Source organism: Anarhichas minor, unplaced genomic scaffold (assembly GCF_050575085.1).
Source record: "Anarhichas minor isolate MPS153535 unplaced genomic scaffold, ASM5057508v1 ptg000136l, whole genome shotgun sequence".
NCBI classification, from domain to species: Eukaryota; Metazoa; Chordata; class Actinopteri; order Perciformes; family Anarhichadidae; genus Anarhichas; species Anarhichas minor.
In genome coordinates this window covers 21,016,713-21,034,226 of record NW_027466582.1, presented here as the reverse complement: position 1 = coordinate 21,034,226, position 17,514 = coordinate 21,016,713, and the positions used below count along the sequence as shown (strand labels likewise).

Sequence of the window (17,514 nt, the reverse complement as noted above, 5' to 3'; positions counted from 1 at the left end):
TCTGATGTGGAATTGGTGAGTTTGGGCTGAGGTGGGCTGCGCAATGGGATGGCTTGGGTGGTGAGTTTCAAAGCTCTCACTGGCAGTTTAACCATAGAGGAGCGGGGTGATTAGTGGACAATTCACACCTCAGGAGACCACGTAGACTTATCAGCGCTGAAATTGTGACAAATATATTAGTGGTGAATGAGTGAAGAGCGCTGCGACGGAAAGTTTCAGCTCGCTGAGTCGCGTCTCTCTTGGGGACAGCTCCGTAACCAAGCAGAAACTAACTTCTTACGATTTAGAAATGATTCCTTGCGAATATCAACACGATTCCTGATCACATGTCGATTCATAATGTTCTGGGCATGGGGCTTGTAAACCCCTGAGCAACAGCCAGACTGCCACCGTGCGAGAAGCAGAGGGAGAGCTGAACGCTGGGGGAAATGTAGCACGCTGTTTTATTCCTCCGTGCGGGGCTGCGGGGCGCATTTCCAGTCTGTTTAAAGCACTTTACTTTCAGTTAAAGATTTCAAATATTCCACAAACTGATCAAAATGATGCGAATAACAACGTTGGCTTTTGCACTCATTTTGTGAAAGCATGTGGGATTGAAAGGTCCAACGGGGCTTTCAATAGAGACTGTATGAAGCCTCCTGCAAGAATGTCTTTCTGCTTACTGCAGAGTTGACAGTCACCTCGTGTCCAGCTTTATGTTTCTCAGATGATTGTTATTCAGTAAAATAATATTGCAGGTATATGTAAATTGACATAATTTAGCTTTCATATTGTAAGCGGTGAGCTGCTCATTAACATGTATGGTTGCACCAATGTTCATTGAGTGAGTTACAGAAGGAACTTTTTTAATGTGTGAATACACTCCACGATGATAAAAGGCCTGGTTGCGCCACATTGTGCTGGCAAATAAATTAAATTTGTCACGACTAACTATCTGATTGGGATTTGTGTGGTTTGAATGATTTTGAGGTATAGTAACATGAATACATAAATAAGCATATCCAAACATGAATGGAAATGCTGAAATAAAATGTTTTTGTTTTTTTTGCTGGTGACCGCTTGGTGCTCCCCAAAGGCCCCCAGGTGGTCCCTGAACCTCACTTTTTCTTACCAGTAGACTAGCAGGTCCGGAAACACGCTTGTCTGTTGTGACTGATGTCGGATCAAATCGTTACTCCGGGCTGAAGCTTGCGATAGACAGGGAGCACAGCGGGAGTAGAGGGGTCTCCAGTGATGGGGACCGGGCTGCCTTACAATACATGCCAAGAACCCCGCAGCAGCGAACATGGATGCATCGATGCATCTTTATGGCCAGTCAGTGACGGTGTCCCGTGCATGTCATCTCCTATCCTGCTCTATTTAATAATTCAACGAGTATTTATATCCCGGAAAATATGTGCTTATTCTAGCTTACTTAAAACTTAAGAACAAGAGCTGACGTTAGCTGACGTTACTGCTGCGGGTCGAAGATAAGAATAAGATAAGGTAGATGCACCTTTCGAATTTGAAACGTGTGGCCTACTTTTTTGTTTAGCAGAGAAAAACAAGCTTCTGTTAATGACAGTGAAACACAGGTAACGTCAGCTACTTTAGTAACGTTAGCCAAAAATAGCTTCTTAAATTGCCGTTTAGACTCTCCAGTGTGCTAAGGGGTTAGCTAAAGGGCACGTGTCATAAAAAGCCTGTGGAAAAAGTGTCAGCATAATATTTCACTTTTCACCACATTAGCCTGATTTAGCTTAGCCTACAGGCTAGCTAGCAGGTGGACATTTTTTTTACTATATGTTAGATACTTTATGGTATGAATATTGATCTGGCTTTAAGCTAGTCAAATGTCAAGTAATTGAATATTAGCCACGTTATAGCCGACTGAGAGTGAACATGCTAGCATTGTTAGCATTCCCTGCCTCACTGGGACACTTGATGCCCCAGTTAGGCAATGCACACAATACGTCTTGTTGAATGGGGGCCAGACTGGAGTCTCAGGTTTCATGGGCATATCAAGCTTTGCTTATTGACGGACACAGCACACAGCTCTATAGTTGGTGGTTCGGATTGACAAGCTGCGTTCAGAGTTATTTTCACCACACAGAACCTTTTAACCTCTCTGCTGTCTCACAGAGTCACTCTTAAGACAAAGACAATGATCCAGCCAGGCAACCCAGTGCTGTCAGACAGGCACACACATGCACACTCCGGCCCAGGGACACACATGCGTGCACACGTGATGCATTAGCATAGGTATCAGTTACTAGAATTCAATAGCTCGCCTGCTGCAGCAAGATTAACTATTCAGGGCAGGTGGTTAAAGGCCCTATTGTGTTGCATGGTTCTGTGCTGCTGTCATGATTATACAATGCATTTGTCTGGTGGGCAGCCCACTGCCAAAACAATTGCAAGGGCAAAGGGCTGGAAGAGTACGCACACATATAAGGTTTCTCCATGTGAACCCTTTCTAGCTCTGCTGAGCAAATTTAAACAGAACTGAATGAGTACAGGTGTAGCAAGCAAAGGCCAGTGAGTAATACCAGTGTCATCCCGGATTTGGTGATGGAAATAATTTGAATATGCATACACTGAAAGAAGAACATTTTAAAAAATGTCGGTGATGGGATTCGCATATGAAGTGGTTCCATCCTAACATCTTTCTGAATAGCTGTTTATGATTGTAATCCCCCAAAGACATGCAAATGAGAGAGAGAGTGGCGGTGGATAATTAGTCATATTTATCAGGATCCCAGCGGACCCTTACAGATAGCAGGCTAACGTTTGAGGGCTTAGCACATGTTCCGGCTCACCTCAATGGATTTTCACTCATCACATAATCAGCAACAACAGTCTAGTTCTTCTGTAAAAAGATCTCTACCACCATATGATAATTTGACTGTTAAATTAAGTCTTTAAAACTCTGAACCATTATTTGAGTTCATCTTCAAATAAAATGGTTAATTGGTAGAAATGGAACCCTGCATAAAATGCTCGTAAACCTTTATTGGACATGATTAGTGGTTATTTAGTTGTATTTATTGGCCACATGGAGAGTCAAATTGTCATTGAGTGGTGCTCTCAATATCCTGTAAGAGCTTGATGTGCCTCATAGTCATGATTTTGTTTAAATGCAAGGGATCGCTGTATATTTCACTTAATTTGTTGTCACGAAAGCTTGAACGGCTTTCTCTATTCTCTTTTGGACAACGAATAATTTGAACTGACTGGATTACACTAATATATGCTAATATAATGTAACAACACTAACATTGACCTCAGAGTTGAATCAACACCTCTCTCACAGTCAAAATGAAACATTTGAGTTTCACAAATGGTCTAATGGTTGTGGAGCTACTGTATTGGATAGCATTAGATTAGAGCAATATATACAGTATATACGTATATATTTTTGTATCTTATAAGGTTGTATGTATTCAATATTAGTGAACCACATCACTTACTTTATTTAGAGCTGGCTCCTTTGTCATGCCAATTGACATTGACAAACATACATTTTTACTTAAAGTGATCTTTTTTTTGTTCTGCAGTTCCGTCAAAGGTGTGTCCTAAGCTGGAGGCCAAGCCATGGGGCACGGAACTGGACCAATCATGACGGTCATGGGCTTCAATCCAGGAAGTCGCCTGAAAGAAAAATCACAAGACGCAGCTCTGAATCACTGACAAAACACACTGTCACCTCCACCTTAGCACTGTCACCTGTCCACTTTGTGGGGAAATTGGGTATTTTTCAGTATATCTCTGCATAGACTTGCCTGAGAAGATTACATTCTGTCCATTATCAACATTAGATCTGCCTAAAAAAACACACGGATATTGCATTCTGCACTTGATTGTAAAATTATCTATGTGGAATATAACATTCAGCAGATAAATCCTGGATCGCCGCCAGAACCAGATGTAATTATTACTCTAAGGATCTGTCCAGAGTTCTGTCCCTCTTCTGGTGCATCCTGTCATTCTCTACGATGAATCCCAACAGCCTACCTGGTCATGTCCTCTTGCTGCTGAGTACCATGCTGGGCCTGAGCGTAGGCTTGGAGTTTACTGGCTCTGGAGGTCAGTGGGCTCGCTACCTGCGCTGGGACGCCAGCTCCAGAAGTGACCTGACATTTCAGTTCAAAACTTCAGAATCGGAGGGCCTGCTGCTCTACTTCGACGATGGCGGCGTTTGCGACTTTCTGCTTCTCACTGTATCCAAGGGTAAGCTGCAGCTTCGTGTCAGCATCGACTGTGCTGAGACCACCATCACCTCCGACAAGATGGTCAACGACAGCCGCTGGCACTTTGCTGCCATCAACAGGAACAATTTGCAGACTGGCTTGGCCGTGGATGGCCAGACCAAGATGGCGGAGGTGCGGCCCGAGAGACGGTTTATGAATATAGTTAGTGACCTCTTCCTCGGAGGGCTCCCGGGGGACATCCGCAAATCTGCCATCAACGTGCCCTCCGTCCGTGAGATACCACCATTCAAGGGAATTATCACAGACCTCATTTATGGGAGTAAGCTGCCCACGCTCATCAATAGTCAGAAAGTACGCTTGGAGATGATGGGCCTTTGCACGGAGAACCTCTGTGAGAATGGCGGGATCTGCTCTCTGGCAGATGGAGAACCCTACTGTGACTGCTCCAAAACTGGATATGTAGGTCGATTCTGCACTGAAGGTAAGAGGGCTGGCGCCAGAGCTTTCTGTGTCAAGCACTGAATATTGATTAAAATCTTTGTAAAACATTCACAGGGACTCCTTTCAAATTTAACTGACTTAACAGCAAGTTCACTGTCTGCCTCCAGGTATGCAATAAACATTTTTATAGTAGCCCCTGGTATTTTACCCCTTGTGGACCAGATGTATATTGTTCAAATCCATAATTTCTCAGTGTAATCGGCCTTTAGGCCTCTGTATTTGGCTACCCTATACATCTCAATACAGACTGCTAAAGTTGTGTGCGCAGATTGCAATGTAGCATTTTACACGACACTAATTTATATGAAGCACGGGCAGCTATACTCCCATGTGTTTGAAATATTGAATGCAGTTTACACTAGACGTAGAATCAGTATATTTTTTGTGGGTAGTTGCTCTGGCAGCTTCTTTTGGAAAGTCTTCGTATTTCATGTGGGACTTAAATTGGAGGTGATGTGCTCAGCATTTCCTCTGCCTTCACAGTTATTACTTTAGATGAGGAAGCGCTGGATACGGTATTAGCTGATATGACTAAAATCACTCAGTTCTCTTTTCTCTGTTTAATGTATTCAGCTCTTGCAAGGTGGTGCAGGGACCTGAAGGTACACACAGTGTTTTGATGAGAGACAACTTCATCTATTTTTCCTCTGCTTCTGTGCCAAGGTCATCTCTTTTTGCGGAAGTGTAATGAGATGCAGCTCTTTGACAATGTCCTCTTCTATCTCCAAACCAAGATATAAGCATACTAAGTTTTTTTCTCAGCTAATACTTATGTATAATCTCAAATGGCCATTTGACAGTGATGTAATACAGGACCCATTTGTATAAGTTGCCACTGGTCCTTCCCTCCCTCTTTAGGAAATATAGAATCATTTTTCCTTCTACGGTACAGTGCACTACTTTGTCTGGCCCTGCTGCTGGTTAAGGGCTGCCTAATGTTAAAACCTGCATCTTTCAAAACACAATGCTTAAAGCCAAGAGAAACTTGGTACTGCATCTTCCACATCATAAAGAAAAAAGATCTATTTTCCTTATTTAGACCCGTAATCCAGAGAATACATAATTTCACTATAATCTGACATGCTTAACTCTTTTTTTCTATGTGTACGGACTGTAAAAGATAACTTTGTGTGAACAGACCCATGTCAAATTTCCTCCACTGCTGACCCACTTCCTGCATGTCTAAATCACACTGACATGGCAAAGGGATGACTCCATTTTGCTAAAAGTCAGGGGAATGCTCACTGAATCCCATGGCACTGTTTGCAAGCTATTTTAAACCGTGTCTGATACAGTTATATGCTATAATTTGTCACCACCATAGCATGCATTTAGAATAAGCATTTTCAGATCTTCGTGCCGAGGTCGTGCTGTGTTTGGTTTCATAATATGTCCCATCATTTGCTGCTCAAACGAAGCTGTTTGAAGCTTAAATCCCAAGCGTTAGCCTGTGGCATTGTTCAGGGCAGCACGCGATGTGCTGGTTGCAGAGCAGTCAAGCGGACGGACTGGACACGTCCCCCTTTCGCTTCATCCCATTTGCTCATTGCTGCTGTCGAACAGTCGATGAAGAAGGAGGAGGAGGAGGTGGTTCATTTGTCTGATAGCAGACAGGGGAGCTATGACATCTTGTTAAAACAACCAAGAGCTTAAAAGTGCACAGATGACTCGGCCAGATAGCGTGGACAGGAAAAGAGATGGTCACATGTCAGCCCCAGGGCCGAGCAAGTGTGACCAGTGAATTCACCACAGACCTGGTGTCCCCCAAGCTGTCCCTGGAGGTTTACCTGCTCTCTGCCTGTCTTTCCCTCTCGTGCACACATCATCTATCTGCACATCTTTTGACCATCTTCCTTTCTTCTCAAGCAATTAAAGAGTGACGCAGGAAGGGTAGTCATGTTCGCTCCCCGGCTGATCTGACTGCTGCTCTCTTCTGCCTCTCCATTAACTGATGTGGCTGATTGTTGTTGATTATGCCACAGAGACGGGGAACCATAATTAGGAGGATAATGAGAACAGATATTGCTAATTTGCCTGGAAAATGCTTGCACAAACACCACCGTCAACTGTCTAATGGCAAACTAGTGCAGTTTTTTTTTTATTGTTCTGTCCACATGTCTACAAGTGTCGTAATACTTGTTGTTCAAGCTACCCTCAAGCATCTGATGTTTCCAGAAGATATTCAGAACAATCAAACATTCACCATTTGGTTGCAGTTAGGCGAACAATTGCTTAGAACACCTGTCTTTGTCGGCATACTGTCGATTATGCAGTATATAAATAAGCAATGAAAGCAATCTGTCAAACCTGTGAATATTTACATGTTACATTATCGGGTTGCATGGCCCGGGCCGTGCATGCACACACTCAGACACATTTAAAGGCGTGCACACAAGTTCACAACGCAACAAGGCCCTGCAGCTGCTTGTTAAAACGGGCAGATGGCTGACTGACTGAGTGGACTGGGCCTTGGAAGCGTTTTGCCAGCTGCAATCCTAATAGTAGCCTGCTAGCCCACTGGCCTAGAAGGGAAATAGTGGGCAGAATTAACATGTGAGATGAGAGACGAGCAAAAGGGATGTGGAAGAAGGCTGTTGTGCCACTTGTGCTAAAAGACATATTCCATATTCCTACGCTGTCTGCATATTTGTGGTGTGCATACTTGCATCATGGGATAGCTGGGTTAGCTTACAGCTGAAGCATCATTATTTCACCACCGTGATAATCATAAGGCAGTCCTGTCTCTCTCTGAGCTCCGAACCGTCCAGCTCGGCTAGCAGCTTAGCACCACAAACAGTTGGCCATAAAACACATGTTTATTCTCTCCTCCCTTGTGGATGAGGACGTATCAGTGTGACTAACTGTGTCAGGGCAGTGAGCTGAAATTAGACACCACTCACCACTCGCTCTCAGCACGTGTCGACTTTGGCAGGCAAATCCGCCACTGTAGCTTCGGCCCTCAGACGTGATAACTCTTAAGCTACTTCTTTAATATCAACCTGATTCAGCTCCTGTTATTAGCTGTGCAAATATCAATTTCTTTTGGGTAATGATCTGGATATTGTCCCTCATTCTGTTCAATTCATTTAATGGGGGTGACATTATGAAGTCCCTTGAGTACCGTATGGTTTTCCAGTTACGATGAGATATGCATAAGGTCAAGGTTATTAAGAGCTACACTGGATAGTTTAATGAATGTGTAGAACGATCTCCTCTGTCGCAATCGCACATCCTGCATGTGTAATGAACAATTTAAATATTCACTGGTTTGATGGAAGGCTAGTAATTGAAGGCTAGGGCAAGCAAACTGTTAAGCAAGTGCTAAAATGGTGCCTTCAGGCTTAGCTTTGGGGATTAATAAACAGACATGGAAAAAAATGTCAGTTACAATAATCTTACTATAAAAAGTAGGTCAGGGGGGAAAAAAGGGAAAAAAAATGGTGTAGGGACTTGCCTGCTTCCAGTGCAGAGGGCATTTGTGTCTAGTGCCCAAGCTGAAAATGATGTTTGGATTTGAGTGGTGAAGCTGCTGGTAAAATAGAGCAGGGGATTATGCTTGGACCGCATGTCCTCAACAGCCCATTGGTTTGTTCTGGCCGCTGTCGCATCAAGAGCAAGGGTTTTATCTGCGCACAACACGCAAACATGTACGCACAAATGCACTCCTATCGAGCACAAGCATTTGAATAGTCAGTAAAAACATACACGCTTGCTCATTCAAGCACATACATTCAGGAGTCCCTCAGTTCTTTAGAGCGGGCGCTGCGCCGCTGTCCATCAGATAGCCACTGTCTCCCATCCCCCCACTTCCATGCTTTGTCCTTCCCTTTCCTCTCCCAATGTCATCCTTCTCATGTGGGAGGAGAAGTAGCAGCCATTTTGGACTCCCCAAAGGAGGCAAGAAAAAACCACACAGTATACAGTAATTGTCTCTCTGATACTTATGTCCTCTGTTGAGTTTGTTAAACGTAACATTTTACAAGGACTTAATGCTGTCAGAGAGGTACCAGTTATATCCAGGCTGGGCCTCTGTAGCCTGGGCCGACATCAAAGCACAACACTAAGTCAAACCAATATCAGATATTATGTATTAGAGCCGACACTTTGAAATGTCTAAAGTTGTCTGTCTTGATTAAGACTTGTTTAATATGTTCTTGTCAGTTGACGCTCTCGAGGGGCTCTGATTACAGAAATCTTTCAATATTAATTTTAGGCTACAGCAGCAGGTTTGAGACTAAAGAGGTAGGATGCAGGATAAAAGCTCAACTTACTGAGACTGCATCCACAGAGTGATCTGTCATGTGCCCTAAATCAGATGTCTTATACCCACGAGGTGTCCTCCACGACTCAGATCCTGGTGGGGAAGCTTCTCGCGAGGGATAAAGTTAAGTGTGTTATTTGTTTGGCCATGCCATACTGTGAACCGCAGGGATCCCACAGTGAGCATTCCTCTGAGAGACCACAAGGGGTGTGCCGAATTTGGGTCAGCAGTCAGAGGTGGGGGGGTGGAGGAGAATGATATGGATCTGACAAGGAGCATCCCAACATCCACAAACCTCACAACACCATAAATCCTCATGGATTTATGTCTCTTTTCTTTGTGTTTGGGGCCCTCTGTGTGATACAAATTGCAGAATATTATGCCACTGTCACAATATTCGAAATGTGAAAGAGTTGTTTGCCAAAGGTGTAATGTCAATCTGATTCCCTGAGAGGACGGGACAGATGAAATGTTATGGGTTTCTCTCCACAGGGATTTACACTGAAGTAGTTGTTTTGATCAGGCATGTCAAGGGAGACCTCTTTGGTCCTTACATGGAGCACAATGCTTAGAAGAGTGTTATGTTTTGCATGTTTAGATCCACATGCAAAATGAGCTTTGAGTGTGTTGTTAATCTGGGACATCTCTTTGCTTTCTCTCCTTTCCTGTGACACCTCCACAGCAGTCCAGAGAAAACCAGGTGAGTCTCAAGGAGTCGTCTTAGTTTACCTTATAAAAGAATGTAGCCTAATCTAAAACATGTTTTTGCATTCATGCACAGTACCAGTAATTAAGTTATACAATTCATAATTGACATTTATTCAGTAAACAACCTGCAGAGCTATTTTATTTTCACATACCGTGTTGCTCTCTTTATTAGGACTTGTCTGTTTCAACAGAAAGCTTTCAGATGCACTTGGGAAAGCTTTGCTTTACGTGTGGTAGCCATGGTTTGCCATCACACAAATCATGATGACAATACAACTGTAGTATTGGTGTGCTGTTCTCAAAACTTCTCTATCCCTCTTTGTTTGAATTTCTCTCCACAAGGCCTCGCACACCTGAAGGCAGAGCAAGGTACTCTCTTCTTTTTCTTGTTGAAGCTCTGCTGTTTTGTTGCCCCAAAACCTGGCTTGGTTTTGGGGCATAATTTGACGTTGTGTGTGCCTTCACTACCTGTCCGTGTGCATTTGTATGTTGCAATGCTCCCATCGTTGCTGCAGAGAAGGGTGTGTGTGTGTGTGTGTGTGTGTGTGTTGGTGGGGAGGGGCGCATGGCAGCATGGCATGTTCCTCATCTCACATTCGTCTGTCTCCTCACCTTCGCTTCAGCCAGGTTTCTGTGTATTACATACATGTGTACTGTTCTCAGTTCCACAGCTAACATGCAGTGACACACTCCACTGTTCCTGCTCAACCTCTGCAGCGACAGGGTGAGGGAGGGGGGAGGATGAAAAGCAGGAGGGTGGATAAGGAAATCACTGGAATTAGGGGAGACAGCTTAGAGGAAGAAGAAGAAGAGGGGTATGGGAGATAGGAGGGGAAAACAGGAAAACAAGGAACAGAAAGTGTCCCTTTTTAAACCATAGCCAGTATATTTCTCTAATTGTAACCGAGTGTTATACATATACCCCTTCACCTTAGTTTATTTGCCATAACCACATCTTTTCCCATGCTATACCACACTGTAGTCACCATGTGCACATACAAATTATTCTCAGTTGAAATGTATATACAGTATATAGCCAAGTAATTAACATTTTTGTTCTGCCCTTCATGAGGACGTCTTATCTAAATTTGCATAAATGTTACAGTTCAAATGTCATTCTTGGCCTTGGAAACTGCAGTTAACAAATGAGTCATTAGTTTCAACATTGGAAGTTGAAGATCACTGAACGTAATCCTGGATTTTACAGTATAACCCAATATCAACGATCTTTCCTGGCCGAAAGGAACAGTAAGCGTTGCAGAGGGCTCGGTACTTCATAACAGAGAAAGTTTGCATAGTAATAGTTTCCATAGAATCTCCAACATCTCTGGGTTTACCTGGGAAGTAAATCCCTGAGTTCAACTCTGAATTTGACTAAACTGTCTTGACACTTCTGACCTTTGAGATAAGAGTCCATAAAGCTTTTATATTAACTGTGTTTGAGCTTTCCTCTTCATAACAAACAAAACTAGCCACAACCAAAGAACGCTACTGCTCGACCCTCAAGTAGCACCAAGCGTCAAGTCTCTTATTTTAAGAGGAATGAATCTGGCTGTGCCTCTTTCTGGTGTGACCTTAGATAAAGATGAAGAAAATAGAAGAAAATAAACATGCTCAAATTGTGAAGTGTCAGTTGTCTGCTGCCCTTCTCCCATTTCTCCACCATTTGCATGATTGTCAACATTTTGCATCAAAGTGTCAGCTGGCAGTGTGCAGGCTCACTGGAGACTAACAGAAACTTATCCCCACTTTTTGCTGTCTTTCTCTGGTGCGCTCATCGGGATGACACTCTTGCCTCTTTTATCTCTTCGGATCCTTTCTCCTCTCCAAAAACTGTAGGTAGAAACAAAGGTACAGCACTCTCTTTCTTTACTCTTATCTGCACTGAAAGAGTCGTGTGTGTGTGTTTTGAGTTTGCGCTTGTGCTGCCACTGGTTAATCATTCATTATGTGTGTTCATTAAATGTGTGCATATGCTCGTCAGTGTGTTTGAGAGAGAAAGTGAAAATCAGGGGACTCGGATGCTTTCCAGCTCGCGAGCGCCCACATGTACTGCTGCATGAAGGATGAATGATTGAGTTGAAAATAATATCGGTGTCAGTGCTGACACTAGACTACTGTAAGTGTTTTACACTTGACAATTACTGTGTTAATAAGAATGAGAGTAAGCTCGATGATGGGTTATTCAGTGTCTTTGCAAAGAGTAAATATTAATGATAAACTGCATATGTGAAGATGAGGTGGATATGCTTTTATGTGTAGACATACAAGCATTTGTGTGTGTGCCTAAGTGCTTAATTGGATGTGACAGTTGTATGTATGTTGAAAAGGAGCTGATTGGTGAATTTGACCCGACATCTGGCTCCATGTGAATGAGGCCATAGCAGTGGTCTCTGTATATTGCAATCATGCAGAGAATAGCCTCATTATTCATTTATCAAAGCCATGTGATACACTGTGTAGCTGTGTGCGGTCATGTGTGTGTGTATGCGAGCGTGGGTGTGTGTGTGTGTGTGCCTCCCTTGGCTAGCTGGAGGAAAACTGTGGATTTTGATCACCCGGTTTGATTGATATCACTTTAATTGACTGAAACGTGACTACTATGAGACTGGCTACAATGGTGTGTGTTTGAGTTGCCCGTGTTCACTATATTGAACATGTGACCGCTCCTTAAGCCCCCCCCCCCCCTTAGTTACTGTTGCTACCCCTGTCAAGCTTGTTGTTCTTGCATAACAGGTATTGCTGTTACAATGACGACAGGCCTGATTCAACACAAAATTCTCAGTTATTTTTTAACAAGCAGTCGTTGATTTACCTGTCTGAAATGACAACTGTTCCCTGGCAGATTGTATCAGCTCCTGATAGCTAATCGAGCTAACGTTAGCTGCTGCGTTGCTTCAAAAGCTGTCTCTGGCTAAGTATTTAATGTTGACTGCTTATTAACACGAGTCTTGTAACAGGGGTCTTACAGACGCACTTGATGGCTTCATACATGATCTCATGGTAAAAGACATCCTCAGCTGATCCATGTAGCATTTTATTACACGTAGTGTGATGTCCTCCATGACATTGAAAGTCACACTGGGTTACCACTGTAGATTGTAAAATAGTTAGTTACAGCAGACAGACACACTTTTGAATCCATCTCTTAAGCTTTTTTTGATTTGTGTTTGGTGAATGCAAAAAAAAATGACACCACCGTCCAAACTGTATAGATCTTACTACACATATATCTTAGGCACTTCGCTTCTTCATGTGAAGAAATCCAAAGCTTGGCAGGTCCACCTAATTACGTTAGCCAAGCTATGATTGGACAATCGCTACTCAGGTAAGAGGCTCAGGGAATGCTCAATGGGATCATCTATCTTGCTTGATATCATGTAAAGGGGACAGTTACGTATTTTGTTACTTCTCACTGAAAGGTAATGTTTGTGAGTTGATGTCTTCAATATTGTGACCAGTTGGCTTGTTATCAGACCCTGCACTGTATTCTTTCCATGGATGGGGTAGAAATTCCCGTAGACTTGCATTAGTACATTAGGTAGTGGTCGATCAGTGTGTGGTGAACGGTCCCACAGAGATTCACTTGTTAGCACTGTTACATAACAGAAGAAGAAGGAGGACCCAGGTTTGATTCACGTCTCTAGTCCTTCTTATGTGGCTTCCATGGGGGTTTCCTCTGGGTGTTCCAGTTTCCTCCAACTGCCCAAAGACATGCAAGTCAGATGGACTAGGGACTGTGTGTCCCTAGTCCTGAGTGGGAATGATTGTCTCTGTGTAACCCTGCAGTGATCTTTGGAATGGCTCCAGACTGTAATTATGTTAAGAAAGATGATTCTGGAACACATACATGTAACCAAGGTTACATCAATTATAACATGACTAATTATTGAGAAATACATGATATTTAAAAGGAGAATGTTCCTTACCGTAGGTCCCTGTGCTGTTAGATTCATGTCTCTGCTGTTGTGTGTGTATGTACTGTAAATGGCACAGTGGCCAGAGGTCACAGTAAGTAGGGGAGTAAGGCTGGGGAGAACAGACTAGAGAATAGACCCGAGAGGAGTACCTCGAGAGACTGGGGGAGGGGGCTGAAGGCGAAAGAAAGAAAGAAAGAAGGAATAAGGATAGTGCTGAAGATGTAGGGCCCAGGGGAGCGTGTCTGTTGCGAAGCCACATATTTCTATTGAGAAATATGGAGCACCTTGTCTCTCCTGTACTCAAATCTGTGACTGATGCCGCATGAACCCCGAGCCATCTATCAATCAGCCAGGCCCAGATTGTTCTTGGCTCAGAGATGCACCTTATTCTGATGCATAGCTTTGACGATATAGCAAACTTTTTATAAGCCATGGCAATGGACCAAGGACTGTGCTCCAGTTAGCAATGTTGCTCCAGTTTGCAACTTTCTGCACTTCAACCTGTAGATATGTACAGTATATTCCACTTCACAGATGTGCTCACCTGGTTGCAAATTAAATCAAAAACCCCAGTAACCTGTGTTATCCATATAGTGAGATGTGATCACGAAGGCTTGCGTGTACACTTGTTGGTATATATGTACTTGTTAGTTTCATTATGTTGGGATGTCGACCTGCTCTCAAAGCAATGATCAAAAACAATTCTATAGCATATTTTCTGCTAACATAGGACAAAGAGTGTGAACACGCTCTGACCATGGTGTCCTGTTCATGAAGGCCCATATTGCCCTCACTGACCCTCAACGTCATTTCTTCCTCCCCCATGTCTAATCAATGATGTGCTTTCAGAGGACACCTGGATGGTGTTCATCAGGGTATTACAATTAAGCCCTGGGTCAGAGATGAGACTCTTAGCTACAGCCTGCAGGCCTTGCTGCCAGCGTTATGGCTTTCCTCTGAGCACTAAAATATATATTATATGCGTGACCAAAGCTCAATAACGCTGCAGATTTTCCTTGAAAATACACACACAATGGGGAGGGACAAAATATGGTTACAAGCAGAGAGAAGGACTTCAATATGTGTTAGAAGGATTTATCCAGGATGTCAAACTGATTCAACAGTGAAAGATAAAAGCTTAAGCTTCAGATCACAGTGTAGAGGTGAACCACCACATCACCTGGTGATCCAGACAGAAGACAATGAAATGAAGGAACAACACTGTTCCTGTAAAGCAGGTACATCTTTATTCACTGTTACACTCATTTAAAAAGCTAAAGCAGCACGTGTAGTATAGTTCAGTATCGCTTCACTAGCTAGCTTAGCGTAGTGCTAATGCTAGTTCATGATATGCAAACATACTCTGCTGATGTTAGCTCCACATAGAAACCTAACAACCTCTCCGGGTAACGAGTATCACTATCACACAACGTTTAACGAGGGCGAGCTCCAAATCCACTGAAGCAGCCTGATGTGCAGGATGCCTCCTTCCTTTAACTGCACTTACTCCCCCCTGTACATTGGATGATATGGATCTCATCTCATTCTGTTATGAAACTGTTTGGACTCCAGGCTGGACGGAGAAAGAGCACTGCCATAGTTGATTTGGACATAACTTGGCATTAGGGGCGAGTCCTCTTTAGAGAGCAGTAAGCGTGTGAGGGAAGGGAGGAGGGAGTGAAGACTTCTGCCTGAGTCTAATCCGCCTGCATGAAGGCTTAGGACTGAGAATTTACTCTCCACGTCTGGAGTCACTCTCCCTAATTATCCCCTCAAAGTGCATAGAGAAAAGAGTTTTTCTTTCTCCTTCTGTCACACACACACACACTCTCTCTCTCTCTCTTTATTTATATATATATTCTCTCCCTGACTGCCACCCTTCCCCTGACTCTGACTCCATCTCTCTGAGTCGCCCTTCCTGCCTTTGTCCCACTCTATTCATCTCTGCCTGCCTCAGTATTCCAGTTAGCCTTTCTCAACCCCCCCCCTCCCCCTCCTTCCCCTCCTTATCCTCATTTCTCTCCAGTTCAAAGTGCTGTGGACATCATGAGCCTAACATCACAGTCAGGCTCAAGATGGGAGTGCTATGCTGGTGCTTACTGCCTGTCCACAGATGCTGCTAGGCTTCAGTGGGATTTATGTGCAGCTCTGTCCATCCTCCTCCGAGCTTTTTGGTTAGTTCACATTGCCAGTATACTATATAGATGTAATGTAGGGGAAAGCGTTTGACCAGGAGAAATAATGTATTCAAAGAAAAAAAATCATATCTGGTTCTGCTGCATGGATTTTGATCCTTTTTTAGTGTTTTGAACCGTCCATTGCAGGTCCGGCATGTTGAAGTGTAATGTGATGTAAGTGCAGTGTTCCTTCAAAGGAAACCCGTAGAGTTTTTTGGTGAAAAAAGATTATTGTTATTGTTACATTTGATGTTTTTAAAAACCAAAATGGTTTCCTTATGCCCTGAATTAAATATTGAATTAATTTCCTTCCTTATTAAACATAAGCGCAGACTTCTTCCTTACTGTTGCCGGTGCATTATTAAGTTTGTTGGCACGTTACCACAGCTAACTGTCAATTAGTGGATAGTGTGAAAGTGTCAGCAGGTGTGTATCGCGTTGCTGCATGTATGTGCACGCATAACATACCGACAGGGGCACTCTCAGTATCTGTTGCTCCATAGTGCTACTATCCATCTTCTTTTTCTAAAGGTCGTAACCCTACTTACTTTACTGACCTATGATTGCATGTTGCAAAATGAGACATTTGTCTGTCCTTGTCCTTTGTAATGCATGAGATAGAAACAGGCACTATGTGTCATCAGAGGTGTGGTTTGTAAATGAAAAGGAGGTTTCCTGTTATGCCTCAGACTTTGGATTCAGAGCACCAGCTGTCACTCGCTGGCTTTGGCACGCGTTGCTCGTGCTGTTGATAAACGGCTATTATTGGCCAGACGCTCCCCCTGAAATTGAGTTTAGCTTTGCCTCTCCTCATTACTCAGTCTGAAACTACACCACAATCCTCAAGGTGGATCTCAAAGTTACTAAAAATTGAGGGCAGTGGTCAAATTGATTTCAGCACTGACCGGCTGCTCCTCAAGCAGTCAGAAATATGAGCTGTAAATACCGACCTCCTGTGTCCTCCTGCAGCTCACTGGGCCTCATGCAAGAACATTGTCGTATTCTTATCTGGACTTTCTGTCACTTTCATTCGTACGGCTGGCTTGTACGAGTGAACCACGTCAAAATCAGCAAACGCTCCTAACTTCATATAACTGTAAATGATGATGTATTATAATTTGAATTGCAGAGTCAAACAGGATACTGTCAGCATAGTTAAGAAGTGTCATTTATTAAGGGTTTTCTCATGCAAAGTTGCTAATGACATATGTAATCCATAAGTGAAAATCTTCGTCTGGGACAAAACAAAGTAATGTCACATGACTCCTACGCAGCTCTGGACCACTTGGACATTTTGTTTTCGTAAGAGAAAGTTCAATATACGAGAAAATTGGTGAATGCGGTAAGTTCTCCTAAATCACTCCAACAAGACACTTAAGAATGCTGCTGATTTAGAGAACTTTTATTTTCTACGTCTGCCAGGGGGCTAAATTGTTCAGAATTGTCGAGGTAACGAGCCATTCTGTGCGTGATTCAAAGCTGTATTATTAAGGAATGAAGTAGATTTTAAATTGGTTTCATTACATTTGTTACTTGAGTCTGAAGGAGGTATTGATTGTCTCTCCTTTTCTAATTTCCTTTACATGTTTCTCTGCTTCTTTGCTGTGTCATCTCCTTCACTTCTGTTTGCACACTCTTGTTCCTTTCTGTTATTTGGCTTGTAGTCTTTTCCTTTTCCATTACACCATTCTCTGTCATGTTATCTTCTGCTCTTTCTTTTACCCTTTCTGGGAGCCATTGCCTGCATCTCTGGTTCC

The 17,514-nt window shown here is 43.2% G+C and overlaps 1 protein-coding gene across 1 annotated transcript in view; it reads left to right on the top strand.

The window, feature by feature from the left end:
- Positions 1-3,974: 3,974 nt before the first annotated feature.
- Positions 3,975-17,514, top strand: part of nrxn3b (neurexin 3b) — a 262,834-nt gene continuing 249,294 nt past the window's right edge. Inside the window, exons 1-4 of the mRNA XM_076084372.1 lie at positions 3,975-4,671; positions 9,635-9,652; positions 10,003-10,029; positions 11,500-11,511. Of these exons, the coding sequence (XP_075940487.1) occupies positions 3,975-4,671; positions 9,635-9,652; positions 10,003-10,029; positions 11,500-11,511 (754 nt within the window). The remainder of the gene's footprint in view (positions 4,672-9,634; positions 9,653-10,002; positions 10,030-11,499; positions 11,512-17,514) is intronic.